This window comes from Engraulis encrasicolus, chromosome 23, assembly GCF_034702125.1.
Source record: "Engraulis encrasicolus isolate BLACKSEA-1 chromosome 23, IST_EnEncr_1.0, whole genome shotgun sequence".
Classification (NCBI taxonomy): domain Eukaryota; kingdom Metazoa; phylum Chordata; class Actinopteri; order Clupeiformes; family Engraulidae; genus Engraulis; species Engraulis encrasicolus.
In genome coordinates this window covers 16,099,176-16,122,779 of record NC_085879.1, presented here as the reverse complement: position 1 = coordinate 16,122,779, position 23,604 = coordinate 16,099,176, and the positions used below count along the sequence as shown (strand labels likewise).

The 23,604-nt window shown below is 41.9% G+C and overlaps 1 protein-coding gene across 1 annotated transcript; it reads right to left on the bottom strand.

The window, feature by feature from the left end:
• Positions 1–314: 314 nt before the first annotated feature.
• LOC134440096 (putative monooxygenase p33MONOX) lies at positions 315–20,430 on the bottom strand. The gene is made up of 9 exons (XM_063190029.1): positions 20,260–20,430; positions 19,709–19,860; positions 18,501–18,584; positions 17,073–17,263; positions 16,162–16,246; positions 14,287–14,408; positions 6,830–6,981; positions 2,766–3,031; positions 315–1,905 (listed from the first exon to the last, which is right to left on the bottom strand). Exons 3-9 carry the CDS (start codon positions 18,526–18,528, stop codon positions 1,703–1,705), a joined length of 1,047 nt encoding a protein of 348 aa, XP_063046099.1. The 5' UTR covers positions 18,529–18,584; positions 19,709–19,860; positions 20,260–20,430; the 3' UTR covers positions 315–1,702.
• Between the last annotated feature and the right edge of the window lie 3,174 nt (positions 20,431–23,604).

Below are 23,604 nucleotides of genomic sequence, written 5' to 3'. Positions count from 1 at the left end.
TGCCATTGTTATTTCTGTGAACAACATTGTACTGGCTGTGTGTGAAATATGATGTATAAGCCAGCTTTCTTCGAATGATCGGACTTCAATCCTTATTTTATCTGCTGTGTTTACTTTTGTGGATCACATTGAACTCCCTGTGTATATGTGCTATTCAAATTAACTAGACTTGGCTCAGTTAGCTGTACCTGAACATGTGACCTACCTCGACTGTAATAGCATCCCCAGTGTATTCTGTCTCCTTACAGTCTTTGACCTGGCAAATACTTAATCTAGCCCTGTGGCAAAACACAAAATGACACGTCACACATCAGTCATCAGGATATGGTCAGTTTATTTACAGTTATCCGCCTAAGAAAAAAAAAGCACTCCAGCACACTTCTGAATGATAAAAAAAATTATTCACATTGCAAAATAGTCAAATGTGTCATTCAAGGATAATGCTAATATAAAAAGGAAAACCACTTTTTTCATTTTCTTCTCCTGTGCTTCAAACCTTTACAATGGATTCTTATACATGTTGCATACTCAAGTGAAAAATCACCAGATGAGGTTTTTTTAAATGCTGGAAGTGATGATATGTGCGAGATAAATATATTATTATTTTGTTGTGTTTATAATCCAGAACAGGCTGCCAAAGCTGCTGGAACAATAGTACTATTCCTGTCAGAGAAATTATACTTCACACATAAATATGTAAAAAGCACTACATCAGAAAAGGAAAAAAGAAAAGTGTTTATATTCAAGCCACGTTATAGTGTCACAGCATCTTCAACACTATGGCAGACAAGAAATGTACAAACATCAGAGCGAAATCACTACGTTTACTACCAAATGGCGAAATCTACAAAAAAGAAAAAACAGACCATCCAAAATGTGCTGGTAAGTGTATTCTATGTACACATTTTGTGAAAGAAAGTGAGAGATTCACTACTCTAAATAACAAAAAAGGGAGGGGAGAGGGACACTCAAAAAAAGATGTTGAAATGTTTGGCAACGTGGGGGTTAACAACCACAAGATAGATACCCTGTCATCTTCATAGACTCAGCCTCGAAACTCGGGCTAACCCATTTTGCTCGCTATCGTTGGCCTTAGGGCGTTATAGCCTTTTTTTAATGGTGTTTTTCCTAGACATATTTGGCACTGTTGTCGGGTGAATGAAACAGCCTGTATTATATATACACACACACGCACAACAACAACCAGGGAGAAGGGACGAGTGAGGGAAAGGATGCTAGTGACGTGAGAGCATCGTTTTGCTTTTTGACACTTTCTCACTAAGTTACACACAGGGAAAATGGAGGGAGAGGGTGTGGGAGAGGGAGTGGGAGAGGAGAATGGAGTGGGGGGTGGGGTTCAACAAGGGTAGACCGGCTACCTACCACAGGTGAGGTTATGTGAACAGAGGGAACGGGAGAGGTGGGATGTAACATTACAGGCTTAAAAAAAATAAATAAAAAAAATCAAAACCACCCAACTAGTCTGCTTTTAGATAGCTTTTGTTTGTGAAGAAGTCGTCTTGTTCGTTTCCAGTTTGCTATGTGATATTGGTTATGCGGCCACGTAAGTTTGTTACCTGTACATGTTTGTGTGAGTGAGTGAAGAAGTCGTCTTGCTTGTTTCCAGTTTGCTATGTCATATGGGTTATGCGGCCATGTATGCTTGTTAACTGTACATGTTTGTGTGAGTTGAGTGAGTGTGTCAGAAGCCAGAGGGCGTGAGGATGTTCATGTCCCGGTGTTTGAGCTTGTGCGGCCGGGGCAACACCTTCTTGCCGTCCAGGTCGCTGATCTCGATCTTGGGCGCGTGGAAGGAGGCCGAGGGGTCCAGGCTCACCTGGCTCTTCATCTCCTCCAGGGTGGCGGACTTCTGGAGACCAAAGTACGACTGCAGCGTGAAGCCACCTGGACAAGGAGACAGGAGAAGAGGAGGACACATTAAAGCACACACACATACATGTAAAGCCTTCTGCTTCCCAAACTACGACTGCAGCGTGAAAGCACTGAGACGGAACACAGGAGGAGGATAAGGGGTGGTGATGGTAACACACACACACACACACCACACACACAGACACACAGACACACACACACACACACACACACACACACACACACACACACACACACACACACACACACACACACACACACACACACACACACACACACACACACACACACCACACACACAGACACACAGACACACACACACACACACCCTTAATTTCCCCCCCGCGGATCAATACATTTACTCCTCTCTACACTCTCTTTTTTTTTTTTTTAATCTTAGTGTTAGTCGTTATTCCTAAGGACAGCAACAAGAGACAAGGTGGGTGGGGGTAACCATGTTAACACAGACGTACAAACAAACACAGACGCACAAGGTACACTTTGACTTTTGGCTTTGACTTTTTCCATCTTAGCGGGGACATCTGGATCTCCACATGGATAGATGGCCAAGAGCATGCACGCACGCACGCACGCACGCACACACACTTGAAGGTCAGACAGATATTGGATCCTTGCTAGTGTGGGGACGAGATGGGAAACGGGACAGAAGTGATACACAGGCACACCAGCGTCAAAAGACGCATAAATAAAAAGGAAGTCACAACTTCAGGAACAAATACATAAATATCACCTCCACTCTACTAACCAACCAAGGTGAATGTAGACCTGTTCTTCATTTCAAGCTAAGTACAGACACGCATACTTGCCTTGTCCCAAATCAATCAAATGTTTGCGCCAACTATTAGCCTTACCAGGCGACTCTGATCCGGGGTCAGTGGAGGACTTCTGGACGACAGGACGCGAGGAGCCGAAGAGGCTCCACCTCTCTCCGCCGCCACCTCCTGAGCCCTCGTTGCCGCCCATCTCACTGACTATGCTGCTGCTGCTGCTGCTACTGCTGATGCTGGTGGAGGAGGTGGGGGTGGGAGGAGGCGGAGGTGTGGTGCTGCTGCTGATGCTGCTGCTGGCTTCTGAAGGGGGCAGTGACAGGGCCGGATTCAGGCTGCTGAACCAGTTCCTGCGGATCACACGAGAGCATATAATGGGATTAGCCTTTCACTATTATGTCAGACGACTTCCGTCTTAAAGCGGAGCAGGTGTATATATGTACACACACACACGACTAGCCAGAACAAACCTGACGACACTGTAAAGGTGAAACACGTTGTCTGCTCTAACAACTAAAAAGAACTAGGTGAAGCAAGGGGGTGGCAAACCTTTTTTCCTTTTGAAAAAAAAAAAAAAAACAGCACCTGGAAGCAGTGCATGGATTCTTGAACTTGTGGACATACTATATGACTAACAGTTTCAGGTAGAAAGCCGTTTATTTCCGTATGCATACGCCTGATGCAACTCAAGGTTCAGGGTTCAAATGTGTCTTTAAAAAAGGCCCATTCAAGCCATCCTGGAGAGCGGCATTGCATGCTGTTACACAGTTCAATGAATTCCAACAACTGAATGTTGGGCATCAGCTGTAGGCACAGACACCCTGGGTTCAGAGTAGGTGAAAGAACCTTCTGCATCGTTAGTTCGAACCAATTCCTAAAGTGCACTGATTCTAATTCGGCACAATGGCCAAAACAAAATGATGACCGTGGATAACACTGACACCTGAACTGAAATGAATATCAGGCACCCTGCCTTTCATACATTTAGCAATTAGTCTGAAAATCAGTTGGAGACATATAATGGTACTGGATGATGTTTATCTGGCTATAAATACATACAAAATGTGTATCTCTACAGGGTAATTGATGAGTATATCAATTGTAATAATGTATATAAAAGCGTGGGAGTTACTTCAATCTACTGAGCCACAGGCTCATTATTGAGGAGAGAGTTTAAAAGCTTATCGAGTATAGGCCTGTCACGATAACAATTTTTGCCAGACGATAACGATAACAAGAAATTATTGCGATAATCGATAATATTGTCTCTCTCGCCATTTTCAAACAATATAATTTGCAATAAAAAACACTGCTATGCAAGGTGCGGCCTCCTTCTTGAAACATTGAATTTAACATTTGGGCCAGCACCCTCAGAGGTTTAAATAGGCCTAATTAAGATTGACACCTGCTCCAAGAAGAAATGTGTCAAACAATATAATGACGTAAAAATGCAATGAAAATGTGCCTACACCCCTTCACATTTGTAAAGCATCACGGCGGGATGTATATATGTGTTTTTAATTACATCCTCATGGAGCACAATAGGCTCTAAATAGGCTTTTTTGTATTTATTATTAGGGTAAGTTATAGTCTTTCTTTAATATTTTCTGTTAGGCCTATTTATCTTTCTCAAGCACACTGAATGGCTTATAGGCCTATCCATGGTGTGATGTAAAATAACCTACTACTGGTGGGGTATTGTTAATTCACAAATTATTACTTAGACAGCTTATTTCACCAAAATGCACGTTGTTACTAGCTAATTGTCAGTCAAAACCCAAATCAGCCCTGTTAAAGGCATTTCAACATCAGCAAAAAGCAAAAGAGCATGAACAGATGCACAAGTTCCAGGTGCAGGCAGCGCTCTCTCTCTCTCGCTCTCTCCCTCCCCGATACCCTCGACTGGAACAAGTTGCAATTCTGGGCACTTTAAAGTCCTTTATGAACGCCCATACATTGATTCTTATGAGTTATGAGTCGCCATGCCTCTGTTTTCCCCTGTAGCGCGCTCAACCGTTCACATTCTCCTGGTGTGACTGATTTAAATCCACAAATCTTATCTTCATTATTTGCTTGCGGACTGCCTACTCATATTGTTAGGTCTAAATAAAAAAGAAATATAGCGAAAATCACAAAAAGAACAGACAACGAACGTCGGGGTAGGAGGCGCATTGAAATAATAGGGGGAACTCGGCGAGGTTTAAAATAACAGCCTCAGAGCAAGTTTGTCGCGACGGTACCACTATTTCATGTTTGCACAAACACGTCTTCGTCGTGGATATTGGGTTGCTGCGCATGTTTCAAAATGAACATTTGCCTCCGTGTTGGAGCTGTTCATTCCCCTCTCTGAGGAACGTTGCAGATGCGCTGACTGAGACTGGAAGAATGTTGCGCTCCTAGTCTCTAGCGCTGATTCTTTGTCGAGGCTTATAAGCGACGCGCGGGAACACCAGCGTTCTTTTTCAAAGACGCAAGTAGCCAGATCAATGCACCTTTTTCAACCAGAACTGCACTGAAACTTAAAATTACACCAACATTTAAGCGTCATTGCGCTGCGTTGGCCTATAACGCGCCATCAGTAGTCTTACGGCTACGGTAGAGAAAGGGAGAGAGGGGAAACAAAACACCACGCAAATAACTTATCGTTACTTATCGGGGCCAGAAAAGTGATCGTCCTTGTAAAAAGTTACCGTCCGATTTATTGACTTATCGGATATCGTGACAGGCTTAAGTGAGTATTGCAAAACATTTCCACTACACTTGCCAAGAAGGTCAATCAATGGAGCTGCGGGATGATAAGATAGAACTGTTGAATAGTATGCCTGAACTGTATTACATTTACGTGTTGGCTTCTGACAATTATTTGCTGATTTCAGCAAGACTGTTCAAAAACACGAGCAGGGTACGCATATTATGTAACTGCCTTGAAACAACATTTTTAAAACACATCCCGATTGCACCAGCATCTGACTAATCAAGACTACTAGCCGGGCATGGTTAAATAATAAGCTATTAATATGTTGAAGAAGCACCAAGTGTTTTTGAGCCTGAAAATAATGTTGCCAAATTTGTTTCTGTGGATCATTAACTTGGAACAGGTTGAAGACTTTCGAAATGTGCTGTTGCCACCCTTCACTCTCCAGCAAAGCTGAACTGTTCACTAGTGGTGTGCATTGGCACTGCCCATAGGATTTGATTACAATTCGGGAGGCAACGATCCGATTCAAATTGATTCAGTCCGATTCTACGATGCACTGCAATGCCTTACATTTATTTAAATTAAAAGTTAATCTGCTCTGGAAATGCTCACGGAAGTAATTGAAACTTGGGGGGAAAATATTCTGCATCGACGACGATTATGGCATTTGCCAAAATGATTATTGCTTTGTCCATGCTCTGCATTGCCATATCAATAACTGTTGACGCCACTACTGTTCACAGTAGGCTACGTGTTCATTCTCCGTTTCATAGTGAGCTACGTGCTACATTTTATTTTCACATTAGGCAACGTGTTGCTTAGTGTCCTCCACCCTCTCCTTGCTTGTCCGTTTCCCTCTGGATGATCTCCAAATGCCAGCGTTAATGTTTGATGTCTGCTCTTGGCCAAGTGTTTGAAATGTGAACTGTCTGAGCTGCAGGACTTTGCCTTGATATCCCACTTGGTCAGGCACCTCGTGCTATTAAAGTAAACATGGGACCTGTTTACTACTACAATGTTAGAAGACTCATGACAAGCTGGTATGCAATGGTAGTCTTCTGGGTCTTTTAAACCTAATTCTACATCAAAGTAATGATGATTGACAACATTATTCTTTCACACTGTTTTTATACAATATTTATTTTAGTGACTGTGTTACCAGAAAGAAAGATAGGGGGCAGTAACCTGGCATGCAAGGTCACTACTCAGTTTGTGCATCTGTGTAATGGTTGGTGTCTTGCGATGTGTGCCATTTATTAAGTGGTATTTCATATGTTATGTGTTTCTAAACACCTTGCTACAACTTAATTTCCCCTTTGTGGAACCCTTTGGGCTCTAGCTCTTGGCTCTCGTCAAACCAGTGTAATTCTGCCCGCCTGTGGTCGTGACAAGCGTGCAGTATGAATATTTGACTGATTGAGTTGCAGATGAATTCGCCTTGACCGCTTACCTGCGATTGGCCTTTGGGGAGGAGTAGGGGCTGGGACTGGGGGTAACGGCAGGGGTGACGGAGGGGGTGCAGGACGGGGTGCCGCAAGGGGTGGATTGAGCTGATGCCGTAAGCCTGTCCTCCTTGAAGTCCCCAGTAGGCATCTTCAACTTCTGCAGAGAGAGAGAGAGAGTGAGCGAGCGAGAGAGAGAGAGAGAGAGAGAGAGAGAGAGAGAGAGAGAGAGAGTGAGCGAGCGAGAGAGAGAGAGAGAGAGAGAGAGAGACCATCAGTTCAATGTGACACTATAAGGTGCTAAAAATAGTTTAATCAAACCAGAAGAACACAGGGCTCAATGGCTCCCTGACAACATGATCGCTGGGCAAAACAAAGCAGCAGGGAAAAAAACAAACATACATCAAATCAAATTGTGTTTGTGTGCACACATTAGCAGTGACTTTTTTGTGCAAATCTGTCATAGAAGCCTAAGCTTAAGCCCAGTTTACATCTTAACTGTCTGACAAACAAATTTTGGGCAAAATCTCTATTTGCACAGACAATGCAAAACTGACAATAAAACGTGGACAAAGGGCCCAGTAAACGAGGCCACAGGCTGTAGGGCTGTGTGCAAACAGAACACAGAGCTCCGATCCAAGTCCAAAAGCCATCTCCGACAACAGCCAATGGCCCTGATCCAGTCCAATGACTGGGCCTGTAGGCTGTAGGCTGCGTGCAAATAGAGCACCGATTTGGGGGGGTGAGGCAGGCAGTGCAGTCCAAAAGCCATCACTGACAACAGCCAAAGGGCACGGTCCAGTCCAGTAGAGGGAATAGCCTTGGTCTCATTACCGCGCTTCAGCGGCCCGGGGCCGCCCGGGGCTCAGGAGAGTGGCCGGCTCGGAGCTGCCGGCCCCGGGCCATTTTTTGCCTGATCGGACTCATAGCCGACCCCAGGCACATTCAGGTACACGCCTTGTTTGTGAAACGTCAGTCGCACAGCCCACTTTCGCCCCAAATCACAGAAGGACAACAACAGAACAACGACAAAGAAGGAGAAGAAAATTGAGCAAACTCTGCTGGAGCAGGTCGCCGTTTGGCTCGTAGCCTACGGACAAAGACGACAAGAACTGCAAAGAAAATGGCTTGCCTTTCAAGAACAGTTTTATTACATGGCAAAGTTGTCGATTCAGAAGCTGTATGGGACGCAGCGCATGTTAAGAAGACAAAGACGCATGAAAAACAAGTTTTTCCATGAAAAGAGCTAACTTAGAAAGAACTGGTCTTGTGTTGGGGACGTACAAATGTAGCCTATTTAGACCGTCGGTTTAATTCGAGGGAACAAAGAACACAGCGACAAAACAGATTTCCTCTCTATCCGGCTGGAGAATAACGCCATTGTTTACTTGAAGTAGCGGCCGCTTAAGGTTAAATAACTGTGGATTGAAAGAACATAAAAACGTTCCGTAAAAAACTGTAAAAAGCTAAGAATCTCAGCTTTCGAACAAGCCCTAACACATGTCTGTAGGTCTAGGTTAAGGAGATCGCTGGCTGTTAGGAAAAAAATGACGAGATAAAAAAAAATAGTTGGAAAGCGCTATTTTTTCACTTGCAACAGCGGCCGCTTACAGTTTAATAACTTTTGAATGAAAGAACATAAAAACGTTCCGTAAAAAACTGTAAAAAGCTAAGAATCTCAGCTTTCGAACAAGCCCTAACACATGTCTGTAGGAGAAGGAGATCGCTGGTAATTTATATATTTAGACCTATATATCTTTTAGATTAGGACTCTTTAGCTTAGATTCACCATGGCGTGAAAGCACAGGGGGACTTATCGCTAAATTCTGGGCAAATTATTAGTTTGGGGTGTTTGGCTTTCTTATGGCATAATTTCATAAGATGCAACTTTGGCACTTCTGTTTGTGTTTTTAAAGTTATTTAGCCAACATAACTTTTTTGTTGTTATCAGGGCATCATGGGCACCACACACTTAAACTTGGGATGTCATAGCTAAGTCATGTCGGCTTTTTTCTGCTTTTAGCCGCCAACTCTTGTGCCATTATCGTGATTTGGCATGCTTTCCACTGGACACCAATACAAAGTGTCTCACAAATACTCACACATGACATTTATGTCGGCTTATTTAGCTTTTGCGCTATTATCGCCGAAGGTCTGGTAGGCTATATCGCACGTGGGCTATATCGCCCGAGGTTGACCCCGCCTCCGAGCCTCAGCGGTGCTTGCTGGCCCATCGAATTCGACGGGCCAGGGAAAGCGGCCCTTAGCCCCACAACCTGGCCCGGCGGCCATCTTTAGCACCTAGCCCCCTTTTGATGAGATCACCGTCAGCCCGCTTTTGTCCGGGCCAGCCCGGGGCTGGCCCTGCAGTGAGACCAAGGCTAATGAGGCCGAAAGGCCAGGCTGCGTGCAACCCGAGCACAGGTGGGAGTGGGGGAGGAGTGTGGGGGTTGTGGGGCCGTGTCAGTCCAAAAGCCGCCAATGACAACAGCCAAGAGGAGTTTTGGCAGGCAAGTGCTTGCGCTGTGTGGCACAGGACACACAGAATAGGGAGAACAGTCTGGACGGGCCAATGAGGAAAGGCACTGCTGAACACGACTCAAGTATTAAAATAACAAGTGTACGTGTGTAAGGGCTGTGCAATATATTGAATCTTATAGGTCTATCGTGATATAAACATTGCTGTCAAACAATTTATCACCTTTCATAACATCGAGTCGAAACAATATTTTTGTAATTTGTCGATACTACCAAAAGTTAGGCAACAAACACACAACACATTCCACTCCACTTCAGCCATTACGAGCACAGAGCAGACTTGCTACCCAACACTCATGCAGAACACCATTGAGTGTTTCTCTATGGCCCACCACTCACACTCACTCGCTGAATGGAGGAAGATTCTGAATTGTTTGGCACAATTATTTGTCTTTAAAGAAATATCGTCTAAAAAAAATCATGATATCAATATTGACTGAAATAATCGATTCGTGACATTGATTTTTCTCATAATCGAGCAGCCCCAATGTGTGTGTATGCATGCATGTGCGTGTAGGGGTGGGCGATAGGGCAAAAATGTTGTATCACGATTTTTTAACATGAAATCTCGATTTCGATTTTTTTATCACGATCTTCCATCCAAAAAATAAAAACAACAAAAAACAACTTTCATATACTTGCAATTTGTAGTCAATAAAATGTTAACACACTGATGATACTCTCATAAAGTGCACAATTGGAATACAATAATGTAAAGAATAAAGTGAAGACAACAACACAAGTGAGAAAACGTCACTCTGATGCTGATAATAAACATCTTCATTGCAAGACGATCTATACGATTTCTCCACTTTGGCAGATTCGAGACGATCTTTTACTCAATATCACGATTCACGATTTAATATCGTCATATCGCCCACCCCTTCGTGTGTGTGTGTATGTAAAACCACTGCTCCCACTGTTTATAACATGCTACTCAATCAGAGTAGGTGTGTCAAGTAGAAAAGAATATGTTCAGACACTATTGTCAAAAGGACCTATTGAGGTCACGTCATCTCTTTTGTCCAGCTGTCTGGACCAGTTCTAGTCTGTGCTTTTTGCCCCTGCTGCAGTGACAGGCAATAGCTTGTGGTAAAGAAATTGGGCTTGTGGCCCAAGGGTGGCTGGCTCAATTCCCAACAGATAGGTGGATGGGAACAGTAAACACCCAGTACTCTACCCCCATTCTCCCCTGTGACTTAAGTAATATACACCCAGTACTCTACCTCCATTCTCCCCTGTGACTGAAGTAATATAAACATGAACAGAAGTTATGAGCAGGTTGGCTGGCTAGCTTTTTACCTGGTGAAAACAACCATTTTAATTTCATTTCATTTCATTTATTTATGTATTTCTTCAGGGCATTGCACATTAATTAACACATGTATATGTAAATGTGCCAGATTGTAGCCCAAAGGCTAATATCCATCTGGTGTCCAAAATAGGCAGGCTAGATGTTTACAAGCAATAAGTTATAATTTAAGATCCCAAACATACATCTAAAACCAAAACAGACTGTGCTTCTGAGTACACATCCTTATAAATGGAGTCCAAAGTTAAGTCTTTTAGAGTAAAAAAGTTAGGCCAGAGAGAATAAGCTAGATGTTACCATCTCTGGTTAGGGCTACCACCATCATTACTTCTTTGGTGCAATAACAGGCAAGTACCGCTCACTTGTCAAGAACAAAATTTACAAAGTGCAGTAAGGTCCTTATTGTTCTTACCACAGCTATCCAACCCATCTGACATCCTCTGAGTACCTCAGCAAGATGCTGCCATAAATGTCTTTTCCCATGCCAAAGCCATGATTCCATGTCCTCTGTAAAACTTGTGGGCGCAGGTCAAAGAACTCCAGGAATCAAAACAGTGGGCTACTCTCATCAACTTCCGCAGAACAACAATAACACAGTATATAGTACTAGTGATGTTTAAAAACACTCAGGTTGAGGGGTGTGTCTTCCACATAGTGATGTCAGTGGGTCAGGCAGACCTGTTTGTCTTGGCAGTCTTGCTTCATGGGATGTCAAGTGCTTTTCACCAAGAATTTTGTTTTCCAACCTGAAGACATCAGTCAAGCGAGTTTTGCAGTTTCCGCCAAGGTATGAGATGTTAAACTAAGATTAATTTAAGCTTAATAAGACCAGTCTGACCTCTGATTTGAGAGGGAAAATCTCATCAGAACCGGTAATCTACCTAAACAAACACAGGTATGGGCCATCAAATCAAATAGTGCTGCAGATCATTCCAATAAAATCGATAATTCCAAGTCAAATAAAATAGGCAAAGGTTTCAACCAACCATGTCTCAGCTGCATCACCAATCACTGTTGCCAAAACAAGCCTAAACTTTATCCTTCAAGCGAAAACTTTCTCCTTCATACAAACTGAGTGTGAAGGGAAACCATTTCCCCTCAGTGGGAACTCCCGTCAATACAAGCCAAAACAACACAATGGTGATTTGGAAACTTGAAGAGCCTACAGGAACAACGGCTTATTGTAGACAGACAGGGAATGCTGTCAATTCTAATATTCCAGCAATCAATTCATAGGCGTGAATATCAATATATGTTCAAAATAGTTTACTTTGATTATGTATTCTGAATGGACAATAATAAGGGGATTCACTAGTCCATAACGCAACAATGTTAAATCTAGAAAGCAAGACTATTATTGAGTTGAAAAGCTGCATCTCTGCTGAGTATTTAAGGGATCCAACAAGACTGAGGAAATGATGACGCCTTTTGACAGCATGTTTGTGCCTTGCCTTCCAAACATTGCGCAAACACCACATGTTGGAAGGAATGCTGTTGTCCTTGAGGGCCCAATAATGATATTTTCAACACACATTCCTTCTACTGTACTTAATAGCAGTATAATGTTCATGAATGGCCAAAGATTAACAAAAAAATAAAGGAAGCGGCGAATGGCAAGGTTCATACTAGGCTATTCAATTTCCGCGTAGTGTGTTACATGTAAACAAACTGTACTTCCGTCTGAAGGCAAGATCATCACACATTTCTCTGCTTTTGCATCCCCTTTTTCTTTTATAGAGGTCATTCATTCTATTAAACCAGTCGTTTGAAACTAATTTCGGATCTGAAGGGGACATCAACTCGCCAGTTCTTGTTGACTTTTTGATATCAAAATACCACTGGGCCTAATCAACCATTAGAATTATGGTAAACATCCAATCCAATATCGAACGGCGATTAAACTCTTGAAAACACTAATATTACGTTATGACCGTTCGTACGCACTCATATGTAAAACAGCTGTTGTCTACGCCCATGGATGCCAAGTTGGCCTCTAGTAAAACTGCAAAGGTTGTCTCTTTTTTCACCCAAACCACAACGCTAGCGCAGCTTGTTCTACCGTTGCCTTGTCAGGACAAGCGACTGCTAGCTATCCAAGACAAAACATTATCATATCCCTGTCTACATACATTTGTACACATCATATTAGCCCGGACAGGCCTGTGAAATTATGATCAAGTCACAAGAAATACATTTTATTTCTTGATATTGACGTTAAAGAGACTGGTAGTAAATTGAAGACAAAACAATCCACAAACCGAGAGTAAACTAGCTAGGCAAAGATAGAAGCTAGTGTTAGCTTTGCCTAGCATCCGTTGACGCTTTATCCAAAGAACAAAAACATCGTGATCACAATACCTTTTGAAATGTAAATTTCTTTGACTTTCCAGTCCGGATGATATTATTTCGGTACCCATGTCGTAATTAGTGTTCAGATTAGGTCAATAATAATCCACAAAAGACGTGGCCCAAAATTCACGCCGAATGCAGGGCTCGTAAAATGGCCTCAGGCTTGTAAGGCAGACTGTGATTGGTTCTCTGCGTTCAACAGGGGGCTTGTCTCATTTGAACATGTTGCTTGGTTACCCATCCCATTAGATGGGGACACCCATATTTAGACAACATTACGTAATCTGTTTGCTTTGCACTTTGCAGCATTGGTGTGGAACAGAAACAGACACCGGCAACACGAGCATTGGCACATAATCCAAAGGGCTAATAGGTCTAATTTGTTGGCTTTTGCCTCAGCAATAGTTCAATATCACAGCAGTGACCTGGTCAGGTAGGATAATGGATAGGCTACAGAATGCAATGACTGAGAAATGCATGTTGGCAGTGCAATTTATGCACAGCAATTCTGCACACAATTTCTGTAACAAGCAATACAAAATTATACAAATAAAATAACTGGCTGAAAACTTGCAAGGAGATAATTGAACATTGAACTAGGCCTAGGCCTACTAGCCTAAAGAAAATGGAGTAGGCCTAGCCTAATCTGGCAGGTCAGGCCAATCAGCAGTATGAAACTGGTTATTTATTTGATCGCTTGAATTTGACAGGAGTTCCCATGCTGCCTTGCATGCTCAATTGTGAACTAGACACAACGACACAACTTTTGTCAATAGGCCTACTTAGTGATATTAGGAGGGCCATGATAAACAGACTGCTCAATTTGCTTTTAATGTCATTCATTGATAGCCTAATGACAAATCCATTCCAGCTGCAGCGATACCAAAGAGGCTTGAGACAAGAGGGCTTACTCACGTCATAACAGCGTAGTAGGAAATGATGGCGAGGGGAGTACGGAAATGTTATTCACTGTGGAACAGGTCATAGGACAGCGTGAATGTCTGTCAGCTGTCCTTAATTACCTCCAGCAATTACTGCTGACCAACAGCTGCCGTTACTTGGCCACAAATTATCCATCATGGTGTCGCCCCCACTGACCATGTGCAAGGGAGTACGGAATCGCACCCACTGACCAATGACCATGCGCAAGGGAGTTAATTTTGCATCCATCCGTGTCCTCAGGCAACGCCCCCGTACTACACCGTGGCCAATGCATTTCCCCCCAAGAGACTGTTCTTCTGTTGAGTTTCTTTGAGCTATACTTACTGGTAAACCCTCTCCTTTGCGGCGGAAGTGGATGTCTTCCACAGAGAGCCCTTGGTGAGGCTGATAGCCAGACGTCAAGCCTGCTTGCTGTTCAAATCTCTGAATGTTCTCTTGGGTGAGTTCTGAGGGTCAAAAGGCCAAAGAGAAATAATATTTAGTCAACTGGTAAAAATCAGAAATGAGCATTCTGTGGATTTATGCACATTAAAAAAATGCATTGTTAATTCAACACTTAGAGAGCTTTGTCACCAAATAGGCCTACACCTAACAATTTGTTAAATCAACCCTGTAAGTGTTGAATTAACTTTTTTTTAACTATAGTGTTGGTAGTCTGATGAAGAGCGAAAGCTCGAAAGCGCTCACTTGATAAAAATAAAAAAGCAACATGGGAGCAGTGTGCGGACATTCTTCTTATTTCTACAATATTTAACTATAGTGTTGAAATAACTTTTTAAAAACTACAGTATGTGCATGACATTTTTTTTTCTGTAGACTAAGGAAAGTAAACGTAATTCTGACCAGTCTGGGTTGACAAATGTGATTGTATCTCAATAAGGCCTATGTTGTAGCCTAATAATGGGCAAAACCAAGATGTGTGACCTTAGTCTAGTAAACCTAAATTAAGACATGACCTATTTTTATTTCCCGCTCCTTCATAATAATGCACAACAGTAACTATAGTAACAGAATAGACAACTTATTTAGAAAATGCTTAGATGCAAGTCGCCTATGCATGCAGCCAAACTAGTGACCATTTGTCTTGCTATTGAAGTAAGCCCCACTGAGTTCTGCATGCACTGTAATGCAAACATAGTAAAGCATTAGTTAAAGCCAATCTAATAGTTGGTCCACATTCACTGTCCATAACTTGACAGTAAACAAAACACACCTTAGTGAATTTATTCTACACACAAGACACATTGCAAAAACAAGAAATATGAATGTGATAAACAGTAGGGGTGGTACGGTTCACAAAATTCACGGTTCGGTTCATATCGCGGTGTCAAGGTCACGGTTTTCGGTTCTCTACGGTTCCTTTTTTTTAGTTCATGATAAATGGTACACTGGCTAATAGAATCGGACTTATCACTAAATATCCTACATATGGTTTGTATAGGCTTATAATGTGAAAATGGTGTGATTTTAATTGTGTCATCCTCTGATTTGGTCTTATACGCTAATGTTTTAATCAGAAAAACTGGATAAGATACTCCTAGAATCTCTGTTTTACATATTTTTCTGGGCAGTACATGAATTGCGGTTTGCGATGGATTGCACGGTTCGGTATGTGTGTGAATTGTACGGTTTCGGTTTTCGGTGCGGTTTGTGCCATCCCTAATAAACAGGCTATAAATGAATATATAATCAATGGAGTAGTCCCTAAATACTGCTGCATTAGGGCAGTATCCTAAAAAGATGCCTTGTGTCAGATTCTCCTCTGCTAGTTGTTCCCAGGGTAAGATCTAGGCAGGGTGAAATGAATTAAAAGTTTTAGCATCTGCCTTTGATTCATTTTGTGATGTTGATATGTTTAGATAATACCATCCATAATTTGCCAAATGTAATCTCAAAATAGGTTGCCGAGTAGATCAATGCATACAACAATTTAAATGTAATGCAGTGTATCTACATTATTAATATTTTCAAGCGTTTTTGTCACTGACTTGAATAAAGAGTGTTTTTTGTCTTTCTCAAGCATATTGAATGACAGCTGAGTATGACAATGTGCTACATAAATAATTTGACCTATCAGTTGGTCGGTCGATCGATCAATCAATCAATCAATCAATCAATCAATCAATCAATCAATCAATCAATCAATCAATCAACCAATCAATCAATCAATCAATTAATCAGCACAATATGCAAACATACTTATCATGAGGGAGCTCATGACAGAGGTGGCTTTGGCCTTGGTCACTGTGATGGCTGGATTGACAGCAGGAGACTTTTCCGGTTCCTGGTGATAAATGAATGGGTTACAGACCATGTGTCAATAGAATGCCAATGGTTGACCAAAACAAAACAACTCATGAGAAAAAAACAAAACTTTGTCTTTAAAAAAAACCACTTTAAACAGCAATTAAACACTGCAAATGCAGACAGTGTGCTGGGGTTTTCTTTGCAATTTCATTGACCCTGGATCAACACACCGAGCTTTAAAGGTGCACTGTAATCATTTTTAGAGGTTTCTTTCCAGAATTCATGCTGCCCATTCACAAATGTTGCCCTATTCACTTAGGCTACGTATACATACCACCACCATCTAAGTAGGCCTATTCATTATGATTGGGGAAATTGCAGTTTACATACAAAAAAGTGAATCTTCTCCATGTCCGTCATTTGGAATGTCCAGAAAGAGACATTTTTAGCCGCAAAACTTACTGTACTTTGGTCATACAAAATATGAGTTTATTTGTTTATTCATGAAAAGAGCAATGTTGGCAGCAATGGGCAGCACAGTTTCAATGAGAAACATAGTTTCAATAGGCTACCTACTATGTCCACCATCCTACTCAGTACACCTTTAATGCCTCTATTAGCATATTGATTTAACCAAAATGGTAATGAACGTGTCATACATGTTACTCAAGACTCTCTCTAATGTCATAGTAATATTGTTATGATGTAGTCGAGTTTTTTCAGGAAGCAGTGAGTCAGATCAGCTCCGATCCCATCTGTAGGCCTAGGCTACCAAAACCAAAAAGCTGCCCCAGGTGTGCAAGAAGTCTGCAAAAGCAATCAAAAGTGGCTAATACATCACTGTCGTCTTAATGAGTACTCACCGCTTCTAACAGTCTAAATTTCCTCTCTGGAATGACGGGGTTTTTCCACAGTATGCAGTCTGTGAAATCGGAAGGCGGCGAGTGTGTGATGGGCTCGTCAAGCGCTTCTTCATAGTCGAAGCGACCCCTTATCGACATGGGTGACGACATCCCACCCAGAAGGCCCGCCGTAAAGCCTCCAGCCTCCAGGGCTAGAGGGTACACAAACGACTCACCTCAGTAAACAAGCAATATCACCACATGGTACAGTACATAGAAGGGTGTAATATAACAGTGTGGTGTGCAGTGCAGACAGGACACTTTAATTGGAAGACAAGCTGACTGGCATGCACTGTATACTTTACTGTATTGGTGCAGAGGAAGGGTTTATGGATGTTCTAAGGTAAATGACATGTTGAATAGTAATACAGATCAGAGGACTATAACTACAAAGCTGGTTCAGGAGTAAACCAGGTTAAGTTAAGAGGTAAATCATCTAATAAAAGTCTTGAGTCCTCAATTTTTACTTTAAGGGGCCTACTGCATATATGTATTTGAGCATAATGTGGGATGTTTTTGTTTCTTCTTCATAATGTGGTATGATGACTTTAGTACATTGTAAATGAGCAGTAATTCAACACTTACAGAATCAAATTCACACTATAATAACACTCCTTTTGTTGGTTCTACACACTACGTGTAAAATGAACACAGCAAATAGGCCTATAGTGTATTGTAAAATTAATAAATAAGCAGAAGCTTCTTGACATCCGCTGACCCCACCACAAAGCGCTGACTGTGCTTATTGCATGATAAGGGCAGACTCCCCAAACATAACACTGAAGTCAATTGATATACGGCAGTTTTCCAAAAGGATAAAATAAACATCTCACAGTGACTGAAACACTACTCTTTCAGTAAAAGAAACGACAGTTCATTGACCAAATGAAAACATGATATGTGACATGCATCTCCAGCTGAACAATGAAGGCCAGTTGTTACCAGGAAATCTATTGCATTGCATAAGCATGAATCTGCCAGAGTGATAGGAAGGAAGCACAGAAATCACTGCCATTGACAGAGGACACTTGTTGTCCTGCACCCTTGTGTGGCAACCAGCCAGCCACACACGCATTATCCCAAGAGGCAAACGAGAAACAATCGTGAAACGCGATATGTGTAACGTACGCCTAGAATGATTTCTCAGAGAACACACCATAAAGACAGAAGAGAATACGCACGCAAGCAACATAACTTACATAACAGTCAGCCATTTGGTTATGGGATATTCGATACCGCCAGTACAACTTGTGAATCTTCCAAGAACTGAGCGCCAAGGATTAATTGCAAGTTACATAATAACAGACCATAAATAAAAACACAGAAAGGTTCAACGTGGTCTCTCTTGCAGAGCAGAGCTGACACCATGTCTGATTTCCATACACTCACCTGGAACTTCACCAGGTCGGGAGCCCATCTTAGAATACAGAGCAATGACTCAGACCCTTCACAAAGTAGTATTCTGCAATGAACCTGTAAATTGTGAGAGGATCAGTATTAGTTGTGTGTATAATATCTCTTAAAGGGACACTGTGTGAGATTTTTAGTTGTTTATTTCCAGTATTCATGCTGCCCATTCACTAATGTTACCTTTTTCATGAATACTTATCACCAGCATCAAATTCGAAGTATTCATTATGACTGGAAAAAATTGCACTTTTCATACATGAAAAGGGGGATCTTCTCCATGGTCCGCCATTTTGAATTTCCAAAAATAGCAATTTTTAGCTGCAAAAATGACTTTACTTGGACCATACTAGAAAATATTTGCTTAATAGGCCTACTTAGTAAACTTTCATGTAAAGATCAAATTTGGCAAAAGGCAGCCCAATATCAATAAGCAGCATAGTTGCAGTACCTTTTTTGGCCATTTCCTGCACAGTGTCCCAAATATAAGTGGTTGACATGCAAAACGTTAACCCCTGTATAACCTCATATTGTCACCAGCATTGTAATAGATATGTGTTAATTCATGTCATAGCAATGTTGTTATGGTAGTTGAGTATTTTCAGCAAACATAGTGAATAGGCCCGCCTGCGTAACCATCTGCAGTAAGACTTCACAAAATGTGTACAGTGTATAGACTGGCAGAAGATTTGAGTATGCAGTCCTGGTATAAACACAAATAAATGTCTTTTTACAGGGTTTATTATTTAGAAATTGGATATCAAAGAGGGTAGTGCATGCACATGTGGTGTGTCTGCCCTTTTTTGTTAGTTGATCATAAACATTCACATTCACAAACAGGCGGTCAGTTCAGTCAACTGACGTCAATCCACAGAGAAATGTCATCTTTCTGAGTCTAAAGCTTAAAGGGTCACTCAGAGTAAACATAAAACACAAGGTCACTGGTACTGTATGACCCAAGCTGTGTTGACCAAAAATGTTGGCTATTCCCTTATCATTTGTGCTCTTTGGGTAAGTTATGTCAGGTGAGCCAAGATGTACCACAGGCGGACAGAAAAGTCATTATTCAATTATTTCATCTTGGACTTGGACCGCAGTCTTTTGACCCTGGCATGGACTGATACACCCCTTGCAAATATTTTTTTTCTCTTGAACAAGTGAGACACACACTCCATGTAATGTAAACCTACCCTGCAGAGTATGAAAGAAAAACTGCAGTTTTCCCGCAGTAGTAGATACTGCAGTACAGCGGATGACTGTCAGTCAGTCTTGGATCTTGTGGTGGTGGATCTTCCTCTCTGTTCAATATGTTGTTATACCGCTACACAATGCATCCAGATACCTAAACAAATATTTAAAAGGGGAGTATAAGGGTCAGTCACATACATTAACGTTTCCCCCAACGTTGGACACGTTTGCATTTCAAAGGCAACTTCCCGGCACAGCAGCAGTGTATGTATTTTGGGGAACTGAACAGTCACGAGTCAAGTGGCTTGCAATACCCTTTACTTAAATTTCACCAGTCAGCTGTTTAACCAGTGGTCGGCTGATAAAGTAGCGAAGACAAACTATAGTGGTTATTGCTAAGTTTCCATATTTTGGACTACTTACATTTACGCACTGACTATAACTGATAGCGTTTTTAGGATAGGCTATCTGCCGTTATATGAACTATGAAACAGCGTTGCAGTCGGCATGAAAACGGACAGCTGTCAGGAGCGAATAGTGATCTTCAACTTACCAGTACCTTGCGTCAGTGTGACATTGTCCAAGTTGCAAAGATCCGCGCAATGGCTTTGACGCAGTCTATCGCAGTTGTTTTGTGTACACTGGCGAGACAAAACAAGCACTGGGCGTCTCATCCATGACTTTTGGACGCAGGGTGCACATGGTCACACACTTTGTTTTCGCCTAATGTAGCCCGCCAATCGCAGTGCAGTCTTCAGTGACATGAAGGCGGAAACAAAATGTCATCTGTGTCATGACAGTTTTTTTATTGATGAGTGTCCATATGCCGTTTCAGCCGCGTCACGCACATGCTCTTACGCACAGAGTATTGGCGAATCTGAATTTCATTAACGGAAAAGGTCATTGCTTAGCCGGCTGAACTTGGGCTTTTGGATGCTTGGAGAAGGTAGCTTATAGACACAATATACCAAAACCAGACCTTTATATCTCAGAAATTCCAACACATTTTTGAACGGACTGCAGTTAAATGACTGGACATTAAACTGAAACTGGATATTAATTTGATTGTCCAAGAATATGACTTGGTTTCTCAGCCTTTTCACAATGTGTGCAATAGCCCATTACAGATTTCTACCCCATTTGAAATAGATTAAATGAATAGGTCTAAATGGTGGGAGTAAGCTAGCATGTTCATGAAGGAGACAAGGCAGATGTATATAGGCTTACAATGTACACAAACAGAGCCCTCCACTTGCACTTCCCGACCCTCTCTCCACAAGCCACACGTTCGCACGTACGCATGCATGCATGCCCGCGCGCACACACACGCACACGCACACACACACACACACACACACACACACACACACACACACACACACACACACACACACACACACACACACACACACACACACACACACACACACACACACACACACACACACACCTCATGCATGCCATGGCCCAACTTTTCAGGCAAGGCAAACCAAGGCAAGGGTGTCTGTTGCAGGGCTGGCGTGAGTCGAGACACACACCCCTTCCAGGACTTGAGATGAGGGCACAAATAGCATTTGATTGACGCACAACCCAACGCAAGCAGCTTGGGTACACTGAGCACGCTGCAGAGAGCTAATATTCATTGCACGCCAATCTCAGTCACATGAAAAAAGTTGTTTTGATGCATACTGAATAAACCAAATTGAAATGAATTAAATTAGACACAATTCTGTCTCTATCGTATTTGCTGACAAGCAGATGTCTCCGTCATAGGCAAACACAGTTCCCTTATACCAGCTCTAAGTAGTTTATTAAATCTTCCGAGTTTCCAAACTCATTTCAGTGGTTCATCAGCATGGTGAAGAGCACTGGATTGGACTGACTTTTCTCAATGACCTATAACCACATAGTCTGCAGGAGTGGACCTCCTCTGTATTAATGTTTTTCACTGTGATGCATGACAAGTTCCATTTTGAAGCAAAGCATTCAAAAACATTTACAGAGCTATTGGAGTGTGAGCGGGGCATTTGCCCCTGAGCACAGCGCCCTCCTGTGTTAGTGGTGGAGGCCCTATTGTCAGGCCATATGGGTCAAGATCAATGCAATGCAATCTTTTTTTTTTTCAAACTGGGAACACTGATGATGGGCTAGACCCGAAACGTTTGTCCCCTGTCTGTCGGTTTTATTTACTTTTTTCGGCTTTGTTTGATACAGTTTTTGATTTCGCATTCAGCTCCAGTGTGCGACTCCTTTCTTCCTTTTCAAGATCAATGCATACATACATACATACATACATACATACATACATACATACATACATACATACATACATACATACATACATACATACATACATACATACATACATACATACATACATACATACATACATACATAAAGTGCCCTCATAGAGATACTCAAGTGCATATCTACTACAGCCTACCACACACATACATGGCATTACAAGGATGGTAGTTGTTAACGACCTGCGTTCAGTAGGTTAACAGAAACAGGAACAAAAGAAAACGTATACCTATTCAAAAACCTTTTCTTGTTTTTAACTGGTACTCTGACCCCATCAGTATTTAGTGGTGGAGGCCCTATTGTCAGGCCATATGGGTGACCCTATCAGTAGGCCTATTTTGCCCTGGGGGCCTGTGGGCAATTGATCCTGCTTTGATTCAAAACTGGAGTTGTCCAATGTCAAGGCAGAAAACAATGGCATCAAATGTAGGCTACGTATGTTTACACCATCGTATACCTCCTTTGAATGCATTGAAATGTCCAGTGTCCAAAGCGCCTGATGTCACATGAAAAGTGCTGAGCCATTGGAGTGAGAGATGATTCCGCTGCCAACCTGTAGGGCAATGAACCCACATAGGAAACTTACTTAGAGTCACTTTAAGTCAATGGGGTTTTCTATCACTATGAACGTTGAACACTGACTGACGGGTTACCAAGGATGTAATGTGAAAATTGTGCATAACAAATTAAGAAATGCTAAAGGCAATACAATAGGTGATAGGCTACCAAATTTAGGTCACCTTACATTTTATTCCCATGCGCATTATGTGAATGTTTCATTTGTGTTGCGATCAAGGTAGGATAACATTACATTACAGAAGAAATCGCAAAAGTTGAATGCAATGACACTGGAAATTGTTACGTGTATTCAGCGTACTTATATAGGTCAAAACTGCAGTGCCATTTCAATGAACTATAAAAAGAACACACTGAGGAGTCCTTTAGGAGTTGAAGAAGCCAAGTCCTCCTCTTGTTTAGCCAAGCCAAATGATTTGGCTCACTGCAAAGAACCGGAATTCCCATGTCTACAGCCAAGTGTGACAACTGAGAAGAAAATACTTCACCCCATGCCATACTCATACAAACCCACTGGGTGGCAGTGTAGGCCTTAGGCCCCTGCAGGCTCTGAAATGGGAGGGTTATCAATATACAGTAGAGTACATAGGCCTACTACCTGGGCTACGGACACCTCCACAGGGACATATCTCCTCCTATCTATCCATCTCCTCAAATGCTTTCCTTGTAAACAAATGTTTAGTCAAACTTAGTTAGTACTATCTATCTATCTATCTATCTATCTATCTATCTATCTATCTATCTATCTATCTATCTATCTATCTATCTATCTATCTATCTATCTATCTATCTATCTATCTATCTATCTATCTATCTATCGTATATGCAGCCTATATCTATCTATCTTATATTTCTTGATGTTGGCCACTACTCATCACCTCACATAGTCTTTTTTTATGTGCTTCAGAAATGCTGACTATGAAGCTGTACATTTCCTGCATGTGTTGCTTTCAATTCTTCACATCTTGTTTCACAATCACTCATATGTGCAAGGTGTGATTCTTTGAAAAAATGAAAG